Source organism: Haemaphysalis longicornis, unplaced genomic scaffold (genome assembly GCF_048455015.1).
Source record: "Haemaphysalis longicornis isolate Haplotype H1 unplaced genomic scaffold, Haemaphysalis longicornis Haplotype H1 scaffold_1, whole genome shotgun sequence".
In the NCBI taxonomy this organism is placed as follows: domain Eukaryota; kingdom Metazoa; phylum Arthropoda; class Arachnida; order Ixodida; family Ixodidae; genus Haemaphysalis; species Haemaphysalis longicornis.
In genome coordinates this window covers 329,999,431-330,024,089 of record NW_027526203.1, presented here as the reverse complement: position 1 = coordinate 330,024,089, position 24,659 = coordinate 329,999,431, and the positions used below count along the sequence as shown (strand labels likewise).

Genomic DNA, 24,659 nt, shown 5'->3' with positions numbered 1-24,659 from the left:
GGAACCATGGGACATATTGTAACAGAGTGCGAGGGTATCCGACCAGTGCTCGTGAGGGAGGCGTTCAGCTATCGGAAACTGGGCCTGTTTAAGTTTAATGTAAAAGTGAATGGCAAAGCTGTAGAGGTTAGAAAAAGAAGGTTAGAATGTTGGTGGAAAAAAATTCAGTGCCCGTCACTCTATGAAGGACGGCCAGCGAAGCTGAGCGCAGTCCAAGGAGTGCACGAAACAAAACACGTTTGTTTGTAATTTGCGATTGAGCATAACTCCTAGCCAGCTAGCTGAATGAAACCTGGAAGGACGCGAGCTTTATTCTAGCGGAGAAACATGGGGCTGTACGTTTCCCTCCCGCGTCGTAGGCATCTTAGCGTCTGTTGTTACGATTCAGCGCGCCGCTACCCTGTGCACGCGTGCTACAAGTTTTGTGTAGTGCGGGAAAGCGTCGTGTGCTTGGTGGCAAAGCCCATTTTCTTCAAACAAGCTACGACACGCAGGAGAGTGTCCGCCGCGCGTGCCCTTTCTGGGGGTGAATCACGCCCGCGGCAACTTCAGAACAAACTGTTCTATCGGAGATCGTGTTGAGACTTGAGCCTGCGAGCGGACGCCGCGTGCGGAAATCTCACCCTTGCCCGCACCGCCATCCTCGTCCGCACCGATCAAACGGCCCAACACCACACCCTCCACACAAGCATCGATTACACCTTCGCGGAGGTCGTCCCCCGAAAAAAGACGCAATCGAGTCTATATGTCCTAAACATCTACAGCCCACCCGCTGCCCTCCTGTCGAAATTGATAGGCTCTTCAGAGAAGTAAAACTACGCACTAAAGCCATAATTAATAATACTAGGAGATTTTAATGCCCCTCGCATGATGTGGGGCAACGATCGAAAAGGCGTTCAACTTCATGACGCAATTCAACAGCACCGTCTTCGTCTTCAACAACCCAGACACACCCACGCACATTGGAAACAGCGTCTCTCGCGATACTTCACCCGACCTAAATATAACTTATAACGTCAAGAGTAACGAATAGGCCTGCCTAGACGAAACAACAGTAAGAACTCCGAATCCCTCATCACAAAAACACCAGACAAAGAATTGGGACAGCCCGACTTACTGATCGGAAGACCTTCAGAGAACAATCGCCTACTGAGTCAATCCAAAAGATTGAGGATTGGGCCGCTCAGCTTACCGCGACATTCGCCAAACACACAAAAGAACTTCCTCTTACCGAAGACAATTCAGCCATAGACAATCCAGCCATAGACAATCACCTCAAGCGCTTATGGGACGCCAGAAACGGCCTGCTGAAGAGATGGAAAAGGCGCAAGACTAGCCGGAGACTATACGCACTCGTACAGCCTTGCTCACACAAGAAGCAGAAGAATATGCTCGACAACTAAGCCAGCAAAATTGGAACCAACTCTGCAATACGCTGCAGGGAACCCTCGTCACCTGGAGAACTTGGCACCTTCTCTGTTATCTTATGGGCTCCAAAGAATTAAAAGCTACGACTGCACACAAGCTTAAACGATTAATTCATAACCACCCAGAGCAGATGAAGGCCTGCAAGAGCACCAGAAATCATTCGAAGCTCAGCCCACGACACAGGCACAGCCGCCACTGCAGTAAACTGGCCAATTGAACCCAGACCTGGATACGTCTTTCACCGTTCAAGAAATTGAAGCCGCGATACACGGCCCAACAAGGAACACCACTCCTGGACAGAATAAGATCCCCAACAAAATTTCTGCGCAATCTGGACCCCATTGCCCTCGAAAATCTGCTCGCATTCATGAATGAACACTGGATGAAAGGAGCTCTCCTGCCACAGTGGAAACATGCAGATATCACGTTAATTCCCAAGCCCGGTAAACCCTTTACACTCAAAAACCTCCGTCTCATTTCTCTCACATCGTGCGTAGGCAAACGTCTCGAGCATATGGCTCACAATCGTCTCGCCCATTACATAGAGGACAATAACTACTTTCCAACCACCATGTACGGATTTCGGCCCCATCTCTCTACCCAAGGCATCCTGGTACAGCTTAAAGAAGACATACTAATGAAACTCTCAAACAAACACAAATACTTTATTGTTGCACTCGATATAAAAGGGTCATTCGACAATGTCACACACCAAGTCATCCTACAAGGGCTCGCTACTACCAACTGCGGGCACAGACTTCACTACTGCGTCGCGACATTTCTTACCATCCGAACCGCCACTGTGCGCATCGGCCATCTCCGATCTGACACTTTCTCAGCAATTCCCAAAGGAACGCCTCAAGGCACCGCTGCTTTAAGATATTCCGCATCTCCGACATGCTTTCTATGCGGACGACCTCACTCTACATGGACACCCACTAGCTCAACTGGAGATCAGGAAGAGGCATTTCAAATGGCAATCGACACAGCCCAACGATATCTCCAATCCAGAGGACTGGAGTGCGCCCCGAAAAGTCCGGTTTACTTACGGTCAGCAAAAGACCTACCCGCAAGACCGCGCAGGGAATACCAAAACCAGAACTATATATGAATAATCACCCTGTCCCGAATGTCCCCCACCTTCGGATATTGGGCCTCATAATACCTAAAGACGGATCTGGCTTACAAACCCTACCACACTTACAGCGCGCACTCAACCAACTCATGTACATCATCCGCCGCGTCTTCAATCGTCGCTTCGGACTTCGCGAACACGACACTCTATACATTGTTACGAATCAGCGGGCCGCAATGCTTTGGGCTTTGTGAACACTCCTCGGCTGTGTGGCGAAGCCTCCACTACGTGCGCCTAAGGTGCGCCTTTCCGGCGCGTATACAAACCAATTCGTATCCCTATAACACCCAACTAAACGCTATGTAATAATGTACCCCACCCAACACCCTGCCACGTACACCCGGCGTCAAAATAAGCCGGGGCACGCGAGCGCGTGGCAAAATGCATCGCCGCGACATCTGACGTTGCACTTCTGGTGTCGAGACACCGATGTGCGCGTGCGCGTCCAACCACGCCCGCTAGCCTGTCTTTTCCTTCGCTTCAAACGGCAACGCTGGTCACATTCAGCGCTTGGCGCCAGGAATCACTTTCTTTGCTCAACCCGTCTTCCTCGCACACGCTTCAGCGGCCGAGGGCGAGGGTGAACGTGCGTTGCTCGCTCTGCCCTACTCTGACAAAGGATGCATTGCAACGGGACTGCTATCTTAGTTTTAAATGCTGTATTCTTTTTTTTTTCGCTATCTAAAAGAAAAAATGTCGGTCTGCCTGCGTGTCAATCAATTTAACTGCACCACCAAGAACAGTTGAAAAAATTCTTAAAGGCAAAATAAAAATATAAAAACCGTTGCAAACTACTTCAGCTTCTCCCATGGCTCATACAGGTTCATAACACAACGATAGTGCGAGAGTCTTTTTTCGTGGCTAGTATACACGCTGGGTTAGTGTTTACGACATCGAATAAAAATCAACGCGTTAAATAATGTTTCGGAAATGTGAGACAATAGCAAGAATTAAAACAAAAACTATGATCTGCTTGAGCTGCACCCTCCTGAAAAAAATTTAAAAAAAGAAATACTCGCGCACTCCCAACAAATTGTGAGTGCTACCTGCGAACGGGGAAAAAATTTAGGTGAGGGAACGTTCGTTGCATTGAGTAAAGGAGAAGTGAAAGGGAAGGAGAACCTGGCAGGTAGGGACGGAGTGGAGATAGTGTTATATTGCAGGGGTTGCAGGAGGTAGTGGTCTTTGATTGATTGATTTGATTTGATTTGATTTTTATTCTTGCGCGAAAAAACAACAAACAAATCACTTTCGCGCAAAGGGAGCCGGGAAAAAAGCCGTAAAAACAGCTTGAATAGCCCCAATTGTTGGTTTTAACCCGGCGACGCAACACATGCGATGGGGCGCGCAATACTGGAGGGCTCCGGAGTAATTTTGACCACCTGGGTATCTTTAACGTGCGCCGCAACCTCGAACACACGGGCGTTTTGGCTGCAGTCGTCTTTCGAACACATGTGCTGTGAAGCGGGTGAATACTCGGGTAATTTTTTACGTTGCACTGGCGACATCTTCGACCCCGTGGTCATGTTACTTCCCATATACCACGCAAAACGCGACATAATTATTATGCCATCTAGACTTGAGCATACTGCTCTGAAATATCGCGACCAGATTTTACATTTTAGCCGACCGGCTGCCAAGATCATTCTTTCGCGGCAACATATCCCAGTAAAGCCCCGAAGAAAAAATAACAAAAACTACTAAAGACTGGCGCCAAAGGTACCCGATAACATGAGCATTTATCTGCATAGTGAGCATGTTATTTCAAATGTGCGGCACGGATGCAGCAGTGACGCTGTTTCTTGTCATGCGCTCTAGCTTACGATTGGCCGCTGCTTCCCTGCAAAACGTATTTCAGTTTGGAGGGCAGAACAAGGGGGCTCAGTATAGCAAAATGGCCCCACGTGTTCCGGTGGAAGATCGCAAGCTAATAACGAGACTTTTCCTGGAGGGGCTGCCGCAGCGAGTCATATGCCAACGGACGGGCCGATCGAAGACCGCGGTGAGCCGAATCATTCGTGCCATTCGAAACCTGGCCGACCAAAGGTCACGCAACACGTCGAGGACGAACTCATTGTTGCGGCAGTTGTCGCAGACCACTTAAACTGAATGCGAGTGAAATCCGTGACGAATTGTCTTTGGAAGTGTCGACGCCGACAATACGCCGGCGTTTGAAGGAAGCCGGGCTTTCGAACTGTGTGGCTGCGAAAAAGCCGTTCCTGACTGGGCGACAATGCCAGCAGCGGCTGCAATTTGCACGGGAACACCGCAGCATTGGAGCCAAGAAGAATGGGGCACTGTCATTTTTTCTGACGAATCCACCTTTTGTACTCGTCGGGACCAGCAGCGGCGGGTATGGAGGCCCTTAAATTCGAGGTAACGGCTCCTCTCACTTTCTCATGTCAGCATCGTTTACTTGTTCGGAAATGGCGAAAGCTCTCGGGGATTAACTGTTCCAAAAAAGTTTTAGAAATCATTTCCGTGAAGGCTTTTTGGTAATGCCAGTTTATATCGAAGTAGTCATGGTGCAGGGTAATTTGGAATAATTTCTTGTTAGCATCATATGTAATGCATGCTTTTCAGGCTGTCTGCATGAAATAATACACAACGCGTGTCGTAACCTTTATCATGGTCCGCTACATTTTTTTTTGTGTTTTTTAGCTGTAAATCCTCTTCTAAATTTTCAGGTACAACCCGGACTATATCCATAGTGTCCTTTCAAGCGGCCGCTGCGCAGTCTCTGTGTGGGGAGCCATGAGCCGGGAGGGGCTAGGACCTCTTGTCCGCATTGAAGGGAGCTTCACGGCGTCCTGCTACAGTGCGCTACTGCAAGACCCCATGATCCTCTACGTGCTCGATGGGCCTTTCCCCGACGGGTGCTTTATCTTTCAGCAGGACAAAAGCCCCGTGCACATGGCACGTCAGGTGACCATCCTGCTGGAGGATCTGGGCGTACACACTCTGCAGTGGCCTCCGAACGGTGCGGATGCAAATCCCATCGAGAATGTGTGGGGGGTCATGAAGTCGCGCCTCTCCAGACGCCACTTGTCAGGAGGCACAGCGGACGCGCTCTGGACCGCCATTCGGGAAGAATGGGACAGCCTTCGCGCAAACCACGAGTTTGTGGTTTCGCTTTACGAGTCGATGCCTAGAAGGATGAGCGACATCATTTCCGCAGGCGGCCACTTCACCCACTACGGAAGTTGGGTAATGGGAAGGAGCACAGCAGCGTACTTCACAGATGCTTTTTTTTCATTGCTTGCCTTGAGCGGTGCCTTGATTTTTAGCTGGTGTAGAATACCGGCTGTCGTTTTGGTTATTTTAAATGCAGCGCATTTCTTTAACTCACATGTAGCGTCCGCCGTCCGTCCGCAACAGCTCAGCGCGCAGGTGCGCCCTCTCCCCCACTCCTCCTCTCCCGCATCACGCTACCCACCTCGCTCTCAACAACAGGTCCGCACCCCTCCCCCTACACTATATAAAAAAATAATACTTATCGGCGCCTGGTTTCTATCCATGGGCGTCCGGAAGGGGGGGCAAGGGGGGGCAGCTGCTCCCCCTTGGAGATTGGGATATTTTTATGCATTACAAAAAAGCTGCACAGCTTGGTTGGTCCATAATTAAAATACCTTACCCTTAAGGGCGGAAGAGGGGAGAGAATGACACCGACGTTCTCTCCTTTGTCCCGTCCTTTAGCGCAAAGTTTTTTTTATTTATGTACGTGAACCAACTAGCCCAACAATCCACGCTACTCAAATGATTAGCACACTCAGGTCCTGCGTATCAGTATGGAACGCCCTTCAGGACTGCGGTCAACATTGCACTTTAGACAGTGGGGCTCTTCGGTTTACAGTCTCGGACTCGCCGCGGACTCCCCGAGAAGAAGTCCGGCATTCGATTTTCCCATGTATACCTATGGCTTCGGGGAATCCTAGGACTACCCACGGACTCTCCGCGGTGAGTCCGAGACTGTAAATCGAAGAGCCCCACTGACTAACGTTGCCGGTCATGTGACGGCAGTGAAACAGACTGCCTGTGCTCAGTGTGCTGGCTATTGAAAATAGCGAACAATTCAGAAAGGTTTGATTTTTTTTTTCTAAACTCTAGATTTATGCAGTCTTACCGCGAGAACATCAGTTCTCGGACAAATTTGAAGCTATATCTAGCTTAAAATCTTCACCGCTACACTTAGTAGGAAGCGTGTAACATCCTCCCGTGCCGTCGCATCACCTTGTATACCCTTTCCTTCGAAATTGCGAAATGTCGGCACCACCCAAGCCCCGAAACAAAACCTATAAATGAGCCCCTCAAAACGCTTGTACGCCTCTAGTGCATTGAAAGTCAGGGAGGCCAGTAGTATCTTTATTCTGTGAGCCATTTCAACATACTTCATCACACATCTCATCTCGCAATTTGCCCAGAAAAACCCGAGTCGTCTGCAGCTGTTATTCAAGGAAGACTGACGGAGTGCAGTTGTATGTATACATACAACGTATTGTGCTGTGTGCTGGTGATCAGTTGGCGTGGGTCGAGAACCCTCACGCAGCGAGACTGACCACTCTTCTTTACAAAGTGACAGTAACTTTTCGCATTTTATTTAACTTTATTTTTTGGTCCGGTAATAAAATCCAATGTATATTCTCCAAGTCTGGTTCTAATTCGCTGTTTGCAATTATTGAAACCACTATTAGCGCATTTTTGGTGCTATCCAACCGTATCCCCCCCCCCCATCCGCTAATGGATGGGGCCCCCTTGCAAAAAGTTCTGCGGACGCCCTTGTTTCTATCCCACGACCCTGCGGGTGGAACGCAAGGTACAAGGTATTAGGAGGCGGCCAGCACTCTGGTGTATGGGCTCCTGCCTTTTGGCTGTCTCTGGCTCTCAGCTGTATGGAAGTTATGCCAATAAACTTTTACTCCTACTCCTTACTCCTGGTGCTCTTCCCACTGCGCCACAAAGCCGACACAGAATCAAAGGCTACGAACGCGCCTTATATCCTGGACTCATTCAAACTACGTCAAGAAGCTGCTGATACAACGCATTCACTACCCGTGGGCGGAACGCGAGGTACATGGTGCTCTTCCCACTGCGCCACAAAACCGACACAGAATGAAAGGCTACGAACGCGCCTTATATCCTTGACTCATTCAAACTACGTCAAGAAGCTGCTGATACAACGCATTCACTACCACCAACTCCCCAAACACTAAACGTTAACGCAATACACCCATTCCCTATTCGACGCATTTACTCGAGTCCCCCTCGCGGGGAGATGGGCCCAATTTTTTGTAAAACCCACGACCAGGCCGGTCTTTTCTCCCATTTTCCCTTGTTTAATTGTTTCAGAACGTGTGGAAGGTGAAGTCTCATCACACCTTCATAAAATAAATTATTTCTCTCTTCAGTTAGTATTCTGTTTTGGTGTGGTCGTTCTTAGTTAACAACCAACTGCGTGTTTTACGAAAAAATATCAAAACTCGTTCCACCGATTGTGATTGATACCTACTGAACAAGCGCGTAGCCGCAGTTACAACCGTTTTCTCCAATACATGGCAATCTCTCTCCGTAGATTGCGTTATCATGACAACAACCTAATTCTCCATCGTTGACAACTTCACTACCTAATTACGACAAGTGAACGAAACTCGGCATAGCGGTATAGTCGACTTATCAGCAAATTTTAATAAAATTGGTTTTTGGTTACGTTTAATAACGCATGAGTTAAAAAGGGTCATGGTTTGGGCCTGTTCGTGATACATAACGGGAACTGAAAGCCCAAATGAGACACAGACAAAGAAAGGAGACAACAGGACGAGCGCTCCTGTTGTCTCGTCACGCTGTCTCCTTTCTTTGTCTGTGTCTCATTTGCGCTTTCATTTCCCATTAAACATGAGTTAAAGCCGTTTTCTTTAATCATACTCCCTCCGTAGATTTCCGTTCTTCGCTGCGCAACAAGCTGTGTGGGAAAGCCATCTTACAAAACCCAAGATTCCACCGATCTTCATAAAGACGGCTTTACCTGTAAACACAAACGCATTGCTGGGAACTCCGGAGGTAGCGCAAAACGATACAAAGCAGGCTGTAGTCAAGCCAAGCCCAAGAACAGCGCCGCTGTTGGAAATGCCGAAATGGGAGAGCATATGTGGGGAACAATTCTGTCACCGCGATGCGGGCAATATTAGTTATCTGTCAGAGCAGGGCAGAGCGAGCAACGCACGTTCACCCTCGCCCGCGGCCGCTGAAGCGTGTGCGAGGAAGACGGATTGAGCAAAGAAAGTGACCCCTGGCGCCAAGCGCTAAATGTGACCAGCGTTGCCGTTTGAAGCGAAGGAAAAGACAGGCTAGCGAGCGTGGTTGGACGCGCACGTGCACATCGGTGTGTCGACGCCAGAAGTGCAACGTCAGATGTCGCGGCGATGCATTTTGCCACGCGCTCGCGTGCCCGGCTTATTTTGACGCCGGGTACCTGTAACTTCTGCCCTGTTGCTGGCACCCTATACCACGTGGTGTGGGAATGCCAACGAACCCCTACTCTAACCCCAAATCCAAGCCATACCTATGAGCAGTGGGTGGAGAAGCTGACCAGCTCGGAGCTCTCGGACCAGCGCCGACTGGTGGAACGGGCCCGGACTGCCAGCCATCACCAAGGCATCTTGGAATAAGGATGCCTCTCACTGGGTGGAGGCCCTAAGAACATCAAGAAATGTTTGTCTCTCTTTCTCTCTCTCTTCCCCCCCTCTCTCAGTATCAACGTGAGCCTGCTATCACGAGACCAGGAAAAAGTGTTCTTGTGTGTCTGCCCTTTGTGCGAGACGTGCGCAAAGCGCTGAAGGCAGCGGAACCGTTGCCGCTTCTGGGTACAAATTCCACCCTTTCGGTGGCTCGTATCAGTCGACATTGGGTGCTGAACTAAGAGCGCCGCTCTGCCCATCGACTCCATGTTGTTCCTCTATCGTCGCTGTTCATCTTGCCATGCAGTAAATTTTTAGTTTTACTCTCAGCTCTTTGTCGTCAACACCAAGGCAACCCTGCAGCTCGCCGCTCGTTCACCATGCACGCTACCACTGGATGACGGGGGCAGCGGAGCTCGGTACGGGGACGCCTTCGCCAAGTAACGCTGTGAGACACACCAGCCCAAACCGTCGAAGCACAGAGGTCTGCAGACAGGTCGCATTGGGCTGTGAGACCTGCACGTTTAAATCTCTAACCAGCACTACGGTCACGTTATCGGTGAGGGTATGAAGCCTAGCTGCGCGTGTACCACGCTCCCTTCACCCCCGCTCGTGCACTCATAGACTAGCAACCGCTGATGTGCCATGCTTACGCGTGAAAGACATCGTCAAGGATGTCGTTCCGGAAGCCCTTCAAGCTACAGGAATTATTGGCAAACATTGGCGTTCCAAGCGGGCAAGTTTCTCTTCATCCGGGAGGAATCCGCATCAGCTACCCGACGAGGTGGAACTTGAGGCGGCAATGGCCGTGGCTTCGCGTTCTGCGGCAGCGGCTTTCCGTACATTGTTTTGGGGTGAGACATGCGCCTCCTCTCTTTTCTCGCCTTCCAATAACCCCGCAGGGCCTGAGTCCGATTTATAAACAAAATCGTTCGTTCATTTATTTCGCGCCCATTCGCACTTGTCTGCGCGCCGGCACCCCTTCCATTCCCACTGCCCTCCTAGTGAACGACATACGTCCGTTCGAGCAAGTAAAAAGAGCAGCTGCTCATAGCACCGTTATCAGACGATTGTGCAACTTGTAAAAGAGGCATCGGTTATCATAGGCGTGCGCACAGGGGGGGCAGGGGGGGCGGCCGCCCCCCCTAATCATCTGAAGGGGGGCGCCAAATTGGCCCATATTTTGCCAATGTAACACATTGAAGTAAAAATTTCTGCTCAGAAATATTTTGTATGTGTTGCAATTTTATCGCATTGAAATAAAAATTTTATAACCATCCCTCTTTGCACTGCGTTCGGACCGCTAGGCCTTCAGTGGGAAGAGGTCGGGAATTGCTGTAAGAAGGGGGGGGGGGGGGGGGGGGGGGTGGCGCAGCGGTAAGACTTTGCCCCCCCCCCTAATCGAGAACTCTGCGCACGCCTATATCGGTTATGGCGAGGCGTATAAAACTTGTTAAAGGGGCCATCCAGACAAAATGCAGGTTTGGTTATTTCGAGAGAGAGAGAGAGAGAGAGAGAGAGAGAGAGAGAGAGAGAGAGAGAGAGAGAGAGAGAGAGAGAGAGAGAGAGAGAGAGAGAGAGAGAGAGAGAGAGACAGACATTAGTTTCCCCCTGAGATTAAGGGGGGGTGGCCGATGCCCATATGGCTTCGGCGACCGCAAGGGCCCGTGCGGTTCGTGTTTCGCAGATTGCCTTGTTAGAATATTGATTGATTGTATTGATTTATTGATTGATTGACGCGCCGACGCAACGCAGGCGATGAGGCGCGCCGTAGTGGAGGGCTCCGGATTAATTTTGACCACCTGGGGATCTTTAACGTGCGCCGAAATCTCGAACACACGGGTGTTTTAAAGCAAAGCTCTCTACCTTCTACCTGCCCACGGTTCTTTCGTGGCGTGCGGAACAAGAAACTCCCAACGCCACTTGGGATGGGGAGCGCTCTTTTTACTCACGGAGCACAGTGTAAATGTCGCGGCGATAGGGCGCTATTACCCAGCGTTCCCCGCACTCAGGTGACTGCTCGCGTTGGCGGGCAGGTCGGCGGGACGGCTTTGTCGTCTGCTTTGGCGTCCATTGCGCGCTTTAATTCTTCGCACAGCTTGATTAACTTGTTCGACAGCACCTCCAGCGTAACCCGCACCCAACGGAATTAAGTGGTTGTACGGCAAACATACGTTAAGAATTGGTTTGAAGGGCGGGAAAACAAAATGTAGAGACCACATACAGGCATCTGGCCGCTAGAGAAACGCTACCTTCTGCTCACTGCTTGCCATGAATGGGACTCCGTTTTCTAATTAGGTATATACCAGATCGGTTGTGTTTTAAGAGGTATTACAAAATGCGAAAGGAGCAACGGGATCTGATAAATAGCGATTATAAAAGTTCCCTCAGCTTCCTCGCAATTCTCAAACTTACGAAAGTATTTAGTTTAAATCTGTATAAATGGGAATCACTAAGCTCACATGCCAAATTGTTTCGGTGTCTGCACTTGTGCCGCGCGGTGGTGTAGCCCCGAGCTAGCATGGCTAGGTTCCGCTGTCTCATCCTTCGAAAAATGCTCCTCTCCGTTTTCTTTCCGCGGACGCACGGCCTGGCTACAGCGGCGGCGTCCGCCGCTCTATCCCGGCCGTGCTGCGGTCGGTACGCCGCCCCCGCGAATTCCAGGTAATGGCTGGCAGAATCTCTGGTTTCACTCTTTGTAGAGTCACGTGTGTGAATTCAAGTGACGTCGCTTGATTAATTGTTGTGGGTGTCGTTTAAAGCTTTGCTTTCCAACCACCTTCACAGCGTGGATTGAAGCCAATTTTTAAATGCAGAGCATTTCTTTAACTCACAATGTCACCCGTCCGTTGGCGATCGGCGTCCGCAGCCAGCCAGCACGTGCGCCCCTCCCCCGCTCCTCCTCGCTCTCAACAACAGGTGCGGGCGCGCATGCACGTGCTCCGGCGCTGAAAGAGGCGTTGCAGCAGCAGGTGCTACCTCCTCTCCCTCTACTGCGCGCGCTAAGGCAGCGGCGAAGCGTCAGCGTCGAGCGGCCGATCCCGAGCGTCGAGAACGAGAGGCCGCCGCCAGTCGTCAGCGTCGAGCTGCGGATCCATCGAATCGAGAGCGAGACGGCTTCGAAACGTCAGCGGCGAGCGGCGGACCCCGCGTTACGAGAACGAGATGCCGCGGTCGGCCTTGTTGAAGTAGTCCACGACGTACGCCGCGCACGCGTAGTGGTCGAGGATGATCTGCAGGTTCATATTGGAGTCGAGAACCCTTCCGATCCACGGGTTGAACGCGTTCACACGCTTCTCGGCGGGGGTCCTAGCGTGAAGCACGCACGGACGCGACGCGCCAGCCCGCAGAATCTCCGAGTACTCCTCCCCGGACCGCACGTCGAAGGCGCGCAGGAACTCGTCCAAGCGCGCAAACTCCCCGTGCTCCAACGCCTCGTGCATTTCGTCGTACTTGGCCTTCAAGCGCCGTCGACGCACCCGTACGACTACAACTACAACTACCACCGCCAACTACCACAACCTACGCCACGTGACCACCCCCAATGCTCTGCATTTACTCGTGTCCCTCGCGCGGGGGCATGCGACGGAGGTTTTTTTGGGGGGCATCTTATGATGCGGGGAGGTTGCAGTGATCAGCGAACCCATAGCCATTGTATTTCTAAACTTTACGTAGGGCGAAATAGCACAAGCGTAAATTTACGCGGCATACCATGTTCAAGAGCTAGGCCTACTAAACACAAGAAGCAGGCGCAGAAAGATCTTGCAACTGCAAATGCGAGAAAAGATTAGCGCAAATGACAAGGTCCCATCTGCCCACAACAGATAAAACCGCTGAGTATGAGTTGAGCTACCTCAATCCTGCAGAGATGGCCCCTGTGGTGTGAAAAAAAAAAAAATGACAGCGTTCTTTTTGTTTTCATTTCGAATATGGTAGCTGTTAGAGACCTAAGCTCTTTCGAAGGAGCTCTTTCGAAGGAAGTGCACTGCATGCAGCGAGAAAAAAAAATGGCTGACGATTGCAATATTCCCTAACGCAAAGTTTGAGCGCAGCTGTTTAGCTGTTTTGAATTTGCAAAATATATTGAGGCGAAGAATTTCAGACAGACGTATATGTTTGGACGGCGACCGTAGCTCCTGCGTCGGCGGCGCGAACTGCCGTCTTATCGGCGACGGTGCATACGCAGCAACAGGAGCGGATGAAATCCCAATGGACCTAAGTACTTGGATTCAGCGGGCAAAACGCGCTTGTTTTGCGCCATCGAACACGCTATAAATTTCAAAAAATATATTTGTTTGGCACAGGGGCACGGAGGCAGTCTTGTCTATAAAGGCAAAGGAGATGTAGGACAGAGTGTATTCATACAGGCCAACTTACAGTGACATCAGTGCTCTATAGAATTGCTATGCAAGCCATAATTAATCCGGGCTGCTGAAGAAGAACCAACTTTTGGGAGGACTACAAATGAATTTCGGCCAGGTCCGTGCTTAGAAGACAACATAGTGTATCGAAATTTCGGCAGCCCAGGACAGACCAATACGGCCAACGTTTCTTGACAAGAGCTTATGACGACGCAGACAAGAAATTGCTGTGGCATATTCTGGAAGGGGAGGAGGGTATTGAAGAAGAGTTTCTATGATTACTCAAGGCAATATAATACAGTAAAAGCTCGTTAATTCGAACTCTGTTAATTCGAACTTACAGAAAACTCCCGATAATGCTGATGCGTCGGTATCCTGAACGGTTAATTCGAACTGGGATCCCCTAATTTCCATCGCTCCTCGGAGAAAAAGTTGGCCCAGGGTGATTACAATGCATGTGTTGCAAATCATAACCAAACCAAATTTACTAGAGTTGCAAAACAACAGCGTAGTGCGCGCGCTACGCTGCTGTGACAGCCTATTTCGTTTCTGCAGCGCGCCGCGCCGCCGGCGCCAGTGCTCCGGCGCATGCCGTTGAAGGTTTTCTTTGTGCCGTGGTCGTTGGTCTGGACCTGCGATCATATGGCGACAAACCTGCCACGAACGTGTAGTAGCGCCTAATTATCGATAGTGAGACCAGAGGTGGTTTCTTTGTGTTCTGCCTGCGTATAGTGTGGCGCGATGTCCATTCATTCTAGCGCCTGCCCGCTAATTCGAACTCCGCTTAATTCGAGCAATTTTATGGTTCTCTTGGAGTTCGAATTAACGAGCTTTACTGTAATATAAAAAGCTGCACATTTCCTGGGAAGGGCGCAGCGGCCCAGAGCCTGTGTACACTCAAAAAGGGTTGGATATATCCTCTGTCATTGCTACTCACACTTTAAATTAAAGAAATGGAAAGGCATTTGGAGGAAATTAAAAATGGACTTTGACTTAGCTTACCGAAGGAAAGTAAAGTAACGAATCCCGGAACTGTTGTATGTAGACGGCATGGTGTTACTATCAGATAATGCAGAAGACTTACAGAAACTGGCCGACATATGCGGCGAAAGAGAAACACATATTTGGGTTCGAATTTTAGTCGACAGAAATCAGGAACATGATGTTCAACGTCCTATTTTAAGGCCCATGGAACCGAGTTAAAAACTCACCTTGCCTTGCAGTAGTAACAACAGGCAGGCTCATTGGTATGGCAACATCTTGCAAGCTTGCTTTTCAACCTTTGTTCTCGCACCACTGGAATTTGCTTCTTCTATATGGTCTCCGCATCAAAACTAGCGAATTGACATGATAGAATCGATCCAAAATCAAGCTGTGCATTTCATATCTCGTAAGTATAACTGACAATCTAGCGTCACACAGGTTATAAACGTAAATTCTCTCTTAGCAGTTACATATACGTCGTTCTTTTCAACTTTTTATGGTGCCACATATGCTTTCAATTCATTAGTTCTCCCGTGCAAAACACATCTTTGGAATGAACCCTTCCCTCTCCCTCGACGATATCGCACCTGCTACGTGCCACGAAACCTTGTAATGCCTGGCTCCTATATACCTGAACATTATATGCTACTACTTTTCACAGATCTTAAGTCCTTCATGTACGTTTACTCTCGAACTGTATTTCGCATTTGGCAAATATTTGCAATTTCGAAGTGCTCATTTTTTTTTTTTTCATTTGTTTACTTTTTATTACGTACAAGCTTGCATTAGTTCTGACACCCCCTTCTAGTTGCTTTGTTGACTCATTGTGGTGCTCCTCGGCTTGTTCCTTTTCTTTGGTTGTCCTTATTTGTGTTTTTATTTGCCCAAGGATATTTACGTTTTGTCGTTGCCTCCATTTATAATTGTGTCCTACCCCTTACTCTACATCCTATCACGGGCCTGTAACGTATCTTGAATAAAAATAAAACAATCGCAAAAAACACGGGACGACAGAAGAAGTGCACAGGATGAGTGCTTACTACAATATCAAGCGATAGACCGCTTGACCAGTGCAGTTCTGTTGTCCCGTGTTTTTCTGCACTTGTTTGCAAGGTGTCATTATGTCTTGTAGGTTTCACCTCAACTAGAAACAGCAACACTGCACATATCTGCCTGAGGAATTGAGCCCCAATAAATGCATAAATAAATAGTTATAGGGACAACATTTTCTAGTGTACGCAAATAGCGATATGTGACGTCATGCACGTGCAGCGGCGCAGGCAATACCAGTGATGGCCGGGATATAAACAAAAAACGGAGCACTTGTGTTGCCGAGGCAGATCTGAAGTTTTATAAAATGTTTGTTTGGAAGTTCCACCTTAAGTCTGGAAGTTCCGTCAGACTATGTTGAGGCTGAACTTACAAAGTTCTTTCCTTCTCAGCTGAACAATGATAAAAATATTTTGTGGTGGTAACACGTACGCATTTATTTTATTTACAATGGATACCTATATGTTACGCATAGACTTACGATATCCCCTAATGCGAAATTTGTGAGCACGGGAACTTCAGCCGCATCAGCGCACGCATGAAGGCACGTGATATACACTGGCACCGCGGGGAACCACCATGTCTCGTGCCTTTCACCATACTTTCCTCCTCCGCTTACGTGCTCGTCCTTGGTGTCCCCTTTGTTCGCACGGTTATGAGGTACGATGGCGCCGTGAAACTACAGGAGCGGGCGCCTAAAGGGGCCATGCAGACAAAATACAAGTTTGTTTTATTCGGAAGATTTGGCACTTTGTAGCGGCCCCAGCGCTTGTACCGCAGCAAACAATGTTTTATTCACTGAGAAATCAAACAATTTAAGCCAAAATTTTCATTCTCCCGCTAAATCGTGCGTTTCGTGGTGTCGGCGATGACGTGTACAGAGCACGGGTTCAAGCGAACTTTAGTGTGCTGTTTAGTCGGCAGCAATTGCGAAACGTCTTGTTTACCGTAGTCCTTCTCGACTGCACCACCATACCGCGCAGGACCACTATCCGCACTCGCTTTGTTTCTGACCGTATTCGCACCTGGCTTGTGTTTGTTACGATTGGTAGTAATCGTTTCGTGAAACATTGGGTATGCTCGGCAAACAGGGTCACGTATGACAATGGCGCTTACGCCAATAGGCCAGTGCTGTGAAACAACCCCAAAGTGCCGGACTGCTGTTCAGCTATAACAAGCATTGTGCACGCAGTACCAACAGCAGTACGCACTCGTGCTTCTATGTTTACATGTACTTTCGTAACTTTCATTGTTTACCCCACCATTCTTACTGCTATAAAACGAATATGCATAAATTCAAGCGCAAATAGCTGGTTTTGCAAGCTTAAAAGCCCTGCCTAACTTGTGTTTGCTTTTGCCGGCCTCAGCCAATCATACTGCTGGCTATAATACGTCATAGGTTCTGGTGCAGGAAATGAGCTACTGGGTCGCATGACCATTCACTTTTTTCCCCATTATGTATATAGCTTATTTTACTGAAGTTAGCATTAAGAGTGGTGTCAGTGTTATTCTGAGGCAATCTTTCGAATCAACCACATTTGCATTTTGTCTGCATGGCCCCTTTAAGTGCTGCGCATTAAAACTAGGAAGATGTTGCCGTGGCCAACATGAGGGGGTGCGTGCACACTATTTAGTCTCCCCCCCCCCCCCCCTTTTTAGTTCCACTATTTAGTTCCACCAAGCTGCAATAGGCTGGATCACTCATGTGATAGCAAGTTGGTACGTGCGCACCAGGGAGCAGCGAAGCCAAAGGTATACTGCACAGCAGATTCCCCGTAGTACTCATAGGCAGCTGTCATGCAGTAACAATTAATACGGAAGCCTAACACGGCTGTACCACGTGCTTTTTATTTGCATTGATGGGTACCCAGCATAACCCATGAACACTACGCCAGCTGGCTGGAAGGTGCATATGTGCTGGGGTTCTCCCCTTCCGGTCTTGGCCTTGCACGCCACTTGAGGTTTGTGTTTCTGCAAATAATAATTCCCAATCACGCTAACGCAAACCAATTTTCAATGCCCTCTTGGTGCCTCCATCTTTTGCCTATGCCCCTCCCCCTTTCCTTTCCAAGATGCCGTTCGTCAATCTGTACAAACTTTTCGACGTACCACGTGAAATAGCGTCCTTCGAGAATCACCATAATTGCATAACTGTACGTCAACACCAGTCACTGATGGTCATAATACCTTGCGGGGGGGGATTGTGTGGATTTTTTTAGCTGGCGTGCAACTCCATGGTGTTTCCTTACCAGTGAATGCAGATTCAGTGGTGCCACCTCCTTAAATCTCATGGCAACCTCTTGGAGTCACTTTTTTTGCTGACCTTGGGACTTGTTTTAAAGGTCGCCAGTGCTTCGTATATTTTCTTTAATATCTCATTATTTTTTGTTTGAAGTTTGCAATAAAATTGGTATCGTTGTTATAGGGACAAAGCAGTATTTTTAATAAACAAAACTTGTATTTTGTCTTCATGGCCTACTTTCATTGGCTTTTTCCAGTTGTAGGTTTGACATACAGCTTTGTTGATGAAACTCCTTGAGAGATGGCCAATGCCACGAATAATGTGCTTGCGGCAGTCCCTTGCTATAGTGAACTAAAATCTAGTTTGTGTTACTATGGCCCAAACAGCACTGCCGTGATAGAGTTTGCATGCTGAAATTATTCACAAGTGGCTAAATCCGATTTACTGTTCGTGTAGCAATGAAATAACTTACCAAAATGGTCCTTCTTGTTTAAAACACTTGTCTAGGCTGTACCATTGATAACATATGTCCTACAGCTGCTTTAACTGTAGGATTAAAGACAAATACGACTAAGACAAAAGTGATGTCATACAGGCATGCAGAAAGCACCCCTTTCAGTCTAGGCAATCAAATCCCACATGAAGTGGGTGAATGTAACTACCTTGGGCAAGTTGCGAGTGCCACTCCAAACTACGAGAAGAAAATCAGGTGTAGCGTTACTACGCGCTGGAGAGCATTTGCAAAAATTGTGGACTAATGAAAAGTAGGCTGCCAGTGTCATTCAAAAGAAAAGTATACAATACAAGCAATGTGTACTCCCAGTAAAGAATTATAGGACAGAAACTTTGGAACTTACTGAAACCTTGCATAAAACTTGAATGGCCCAATGAGACATGGAAGAAGAAACATAAAACGTTCCGAGGTAGGAAGCGAGAGTTCTGGATTAGGGAGCAAGCTTTGGTGGACGATATCCTAGCTTACATTGAAAGGAAAATATGGAGTTGAACTGGACATGTAATGTGGCCAAACGACAACGCGTGGACCACCAGGGAAGTTGAGTGGCTACCAAGAGACAGGACTAGGAGAAGGGGAAGACTGGCAACTTGTTGGCAGGCTGAATTTAAACAAATTTTGTGGCAACGAATGGATTTAGACAGCGCAGGATAGAAACAGTTGGAAGACAATGGGAGTGGCCTTCGCCCTGCAGCGGACATAAAATAGCCTGATGATGATGATCGATTCTACTAAACAGCTTTAAAAAAAGAGACATGGTAAAGCTCGTGGAAGCATTTTATACCAATGCTAATGAATTTTCCTCAAAAATGCCCCAAGTACATGCCAAATTGGCTTATGCCCCGACTTCCCAATCTGGACCACTTGTATGCACTCCGAAAACTGCATTAAACTTGCTCGGAAAATCACGACCGGGTGACTGCCCTTATGCCCACTATTGACGGGCATAACAAAGTGTCGTGTGTTTTTTTCTTCTTAACAGTAGCACTTGAATATCACTGATGGCTAATTTTCTTTCGACAAGATTCAGAAAATAGAAAACCATTAGCTTAGCACTGATGCAGACGTGGAAAGATTTTTCCACGCACACAACGTAAAAACATTTGGGCCGAAATTCAGTGTAATGAGGAGTAATGTTTATTTACAAAATGCTTTCAACTTTGGCACATAAAGGCACAAAGAGTGCTTCTTATTAATTTCTTGGAGAGTGTGACCTTGCTGTCAGGTGTACAAGGATGATACAAATTTCACCCAACAGCAGGGTCTAAGTCAAGGTTTTCTAATGGGTATGGTACAAACATTAAGCATTCTCCCGTTTAACGGCTGCATGTGTAGTCTGCATTGCAGACTAAGCTTCAGAAAGAATTACAGGATAATATACAGTCAGGAACATCTCGTTTCATTTTCTAATAGACATTTCGGAGTATCAATGTGGTCACTGTGCATTGATACGAACACAAGAATTTGAGGTATAATTTTTGGTGCAGCAAATCCACAATGTTATCATTACAGTATAATGAAAATCATTGAGATCATGAGGCTAAGGGTATCTTCTACACTAGCTAATACTGTACAATATATATATGTGTGTTCTCCTGTCACATAAAAATGTTCGAATTATCACAAAATTTTCAAGGTACTCGAAGTTTATCTAGAGATATATATAAATAGCTATGTTTTTGAACACAAGCAGCAACAGGCAAAAGCAAAAAAATGTTGGATTTGCCTCCGTTAAGTAACATATGCATTCCTTATAAACAAATGTGCATGATATGTGAATAAGTACAGTTAAGCGCTAAACGATTGCATAACAACATGTGGCCCTGCTTGCTTTCTCTTTTTTCTTGTACAAAAATAATCAATACTGTGCAAACATCCCTCATGAATGCAACAAGAAAACGTAACAGGTGATATAATACTAACTGAAATGCCAGTTTTTACGGGGCACCTGTACACAACCTCGATTTATGCTAAGGTTAAAGCCATGCACACAATTGTTGGCTGGGGCAAAACTCGCATTGTGAATGTAACAGTGCAAAAGTGCAACGCATTTAAGTAGGTGGCACTTCAGCCTATCAACCCTGACAAATATCACAGACTGAACGGCAGGCTGGAGGAAACAATGTTCAGGAAAGGCTATGTCCGTTTTTGGAACCTTGACATGTAGAAGGCACAGTCTGGACAATAGACGGTAGGAGGAGACACAAACTTCTTGTGACACAGGTTGCAAGGAACTTGGGAGCTGTCATTAACAGCATCTGCATGGCAAACACTATCACAGGAGTCGGAAGAGTGCACAGAGCTGATGTCCTCCAACTGCGAGGGCTCGGGGCACTCTCGGTAGTCCTGCTTTGCAGCATGCTGACGGTAGACCCGCTCTAGCAGCGGGTTAGGCACATAGTCGTCCTCTTCCTCTTCGGCGCAGGCAACCAGAACCACCTCATCAGAGAAAGTCACACACTTCTTCAGGGCCGCTTTGCGCTTCTTGCCAAGCTCCACTTCTGGCTGAGGTAGCTGCTGAGTGCGAGGCACATCTGGTGTTGTCTTAGCAGGGAACTGGAAGCCATCTGGCGATGTTGTTCGCTGTTTCTCCTTGATCATTTCAAGTCGTTGTAAAGCCGTTTCGTAATCCGGCGGTCTCGTAGGTCGTTTGGATGAATCGGTGCTGGCCGGTTGCATGGCATGCGACACCGTTTCATTGGGCGCTGCCGGAGGCACCCGGGCTCCAGCGAACGACTTTGCCTCGACGCCATCCGGTGATTTGATGTACTGATAGGCTCGGCCATAGTGCTGCTGCACAGGTGCCATTCTGACTGGCTTCTGGTCGTAACTGGTGGCACCATGCATTGGGCTAGGAGCAGACGTGGCATTTTGGAATGTGGACGTTGGAACAAACGGCCGAGCATGCATGGCATGAGGATGGGCCAGGTTGCAGGGGGCAGCTGGTGGCGCTACTGCAGCTTGGTACACTGGAGGGTAGCCGCCGCTAGCGGGGCACACTGCTGACCCACGATGCAGTGAGTTTTGCAGGGCAGAAGTCACCATTTGTGAGTGACACGTTGTGCTGTTCAACCTGTGGCACATAGCGGAGGCCGTCGACGGCAAGTGCCCCGCATTAATGGGCCTGCTTGGCAGCGTGCCCTCTACGCCTAACTTTGCACTTGAGGGAGCACCTGCTTTGTCACCGCGACTTCCTAGGGGCGGTGGGTTCATTGTTTGTGGTTCACAACCAGGATCTCTTGGTGCACCCGTTAAGTTCTCCATCACATTTGGCATGCTTTTGTTAGTGGTTAAATGAGGCTCCCTGCCAGTGGTCAGCACTGATTCTTCACGAGCAGCCGACAGTTCCGGGTCTGGCATAGCGGGACGGAGAATTTTCTCAAACTTCAACGCAAGGTCCTTGACCGACCTGGGCTTCAGCTCGATCTGCTCTTCTGCAGTTTCACAATGCTCGGGGCTTTGCACAGGTTCACTGTAGGCTTGGACACCATGACCCTGGCTGTCACTTGACTGTGCCTGCAGGGAAAGTGTGCTCAAAGTCAATGGTAACAAAAAAAAATGCAATAAAACATGTTTGCAGTTTTGTTAAACTTATTTACACCTTCAGCTAAAACAGAATTTAGCTGGCAAAGTTCTCAGAAATTTGCAGGTATTTCGCGGCCCGTGTTCATACTGTTATTAGACCACCAATTTAAAGCCACGCAAGAATAGAAAGCTTAAAGGAGTACTGACACGAAATTTCGAAGCTCAGATAGCTATGTAAAATGCTTCCTTTGCCGATGTCAGGGCTCCTGTGACGCATCGAGGTGACCGCGGTGCTGTTGGCGCGCTTTTTTCCGCCTTGTGCCTCACATCACAGTTTTTTGGACTCACGTCACGTGCGACTGCAGTCAATCGGGCCGTTCTGACGCGTGCGTGTGCACACGTCCAAATTGGCATTGGCCGTGGTTCGACGAGGACAGTGACGTCAAATGTGCCTTACCGTCATGACGGCTGCCTCGGTGTTCGCTTCACCGAAACTGAAACCGACATAAATAAACGGAGCTGCAATTATTTATGCTGCCTTCGACATTACAATGTGCCATTAAATGGTTTCTGGGCTCGTAGGCACCTATAGCCGTGAAAAATATGTAACACCAAAATTTCGTGTCAGTGCCCCTTTAAAATTTTCGCTTATGGCGCTTTTGCAAAATTTGTGCTGAGGACTTCCATGGTTTCCAATTTGCAGCCACCAATGTCTGCTTTTAGGAACAAAGAAAAGACGAAATACAGCCTTTGAATGGCAAGCTACACACAACAGGACAGTGGAGCTGTTGCATTATTCAAGTTGAGCGATTCCGCAGACCTGCCTCTGTGGTTTCATGTGCTGATACAAACAGGGACTTGTTCGCTGCTCCATAAAAATCCCTGTGTTCTGCATCACTGCTTATTAAACATGCGAGTGATCCAAGCAGTGCCACCACCCCAAACAACCAACTCCACAGCGATCATGAAGGAGGCAAATTTCGCTGCCGCTACTCCTTTATAAAAACGAAGGTTGGGTCGTGACTAATTAAAGTTCCAGAAGCGGTAGCGAATAACCTTGGACAATCACCTTGTTATTCCCTAAGGCCTGCCATAGCCTTGCACAGCACAACTGTTTTGCAATGTCGCACAATGCATAAATAGGACTGAATTTATGGCAGCTGTTGTATAAGGCTATAAAGCATTACTAAAATTGTGTTCCATAAGAAAACACTTAAGACGTACAATTGACAGCATTTTCATAAGATAATTTTCTGAGCAGTAGCAGCAGAAAACAAGTGCTTAAATGTTTGGCTTTTCAGCGTAGCCTTGGTGCCATGCAGAAAAGCCAACAGAACCGCTGCACTTGGCAGTACAAATTGTTCGCTTACCGTAATCACCCGATTCTAACGCGCACCTTCTTCCCGGAAAAATAGATCGAAAAATCGCATGCGTGTTAGAATCGGATACGAAACCGAAACTGCCGAAACAACGGAAATTTCGTATCGCCCACCGCCATCTCAAGATGGCGCCAAAGCTTTTAGCAACAATTTTTCGGACGCAGGAAGCATAGGCGCCCAGGCTTTTCTATCGGCGTTCACACAAATCGTCAAATCGTTCCACTTGCGCACTTGATAACAGCATTGGCAGCAGCGGCTCTCGTGCGTTCAAAACGAGTGGTCGGCTAAAGCGTGCGCCTCTGGAGAAGTTCGCAGGATGGGTGTGCGAGGCGTGGGCCACGATCCCATCGATCATGGTTGAATGTTCATTATGAAGTGTGGCACCGCGAACACGGTTGACGGCACCAAGGACGAGATGTTGTGGTCAGCGGAGAGCGACCAGGAGGGAGATGGGTGAGATTACGTCGAGAAATAAATCGCCCGTTTATCTCGCATTCGTTTTTCTTGCTCAGAAAGTTCCGTGCGCGTTACAATCGGAAGTGCCAGTTTTTTCGGTTTTTTTTGCCACGAAAATAGGGTGCGCGTTAGAATCGGGGGCGCGTTAGAATCGGGTAATTACGGTAATTAACAAGGAACTGACCCATTTTAGCATGACAACTTATTCAACTAATGCTAGTTGCAAAGTTAATTATGCATTAAGCATTTACCTGGCCCATCATTAGGTAGTATCGCTCACAAAGCAAAGGGTGAGGGTGCTTGTTTTTTCTTACACCAGCCATACTGTAGCTTGAAGCCAGCCATTAGGTTCACATGTCTAATTCCCTATTCATTGTACGTAAAAATTGTTGCTAAATTGATTCACATCCTTGTCTTGCACACCTACTAAGATATTTCATGTCTTGCATAGCATGGCTTAGCATAGCAAGTAAGCAGACTAAATAATCATCACTTGCTTCCAACAATGGCTAAGAAAATACTCATGCAAAATCTTTAAAACCATAAACATTAAAGGTCCTGGGCCCCACTTTGATTTATTCTTTTCTCTTTTTCAATTCCTAAAAATTCCAAAAACACCAATGTAATGTATTTTGCACAAACACATATATCTCGACCTATTTCGTAGAAAGGTCATTTCAAACTTGTGGGGTACAGCACCATGCAGGCAGACCCAAATTTATTCAGGTACCTAGCTGATACTCAATGAACACAGCTCAGCTGCCATTAAAGCACACAACAGCACTTGGCTCATTTCGAACGCAACGCCAGCCCCAGCGCTGCTGCCACTAGAATGTTGGCAGATGCCGTGCTTACAGCCATGCCCCTCTCCATCCTGGGGCCCTCCTTCAAGCTTTCAATACAGCCTCTTTGCC

General features: G+C 48.0%; 1 protein-coding gene across 2 annotated transcripts in view; it reads right to left on the bottom strand.

The window, feature by feature from the left end:
* Nucleotides 1-19,499: 19,499 nt before the first annotated feature.
* The window catches only part of Ec (ubiquitin specific peptidase echinus), a 58,277-nt gene continuing 53,117 nt past the window's right edge, over nt 19,500-24,659 (bottom strand). For both annotated transcript variants that reach the window (XM_077683375.1, XM_077683382.1), the window contains exon 17: nt 19,500-21,901. In XM_077683375.1, the coding sequence (XP_077539501.1) occupies nt 20,522-21,901 (1,380 nt within the window). In that variant the 3' untranslated portion in view covers nt 19,500-20,521. The remainder of the gene's footprint in view (nt 21,902-24,659) is intronic.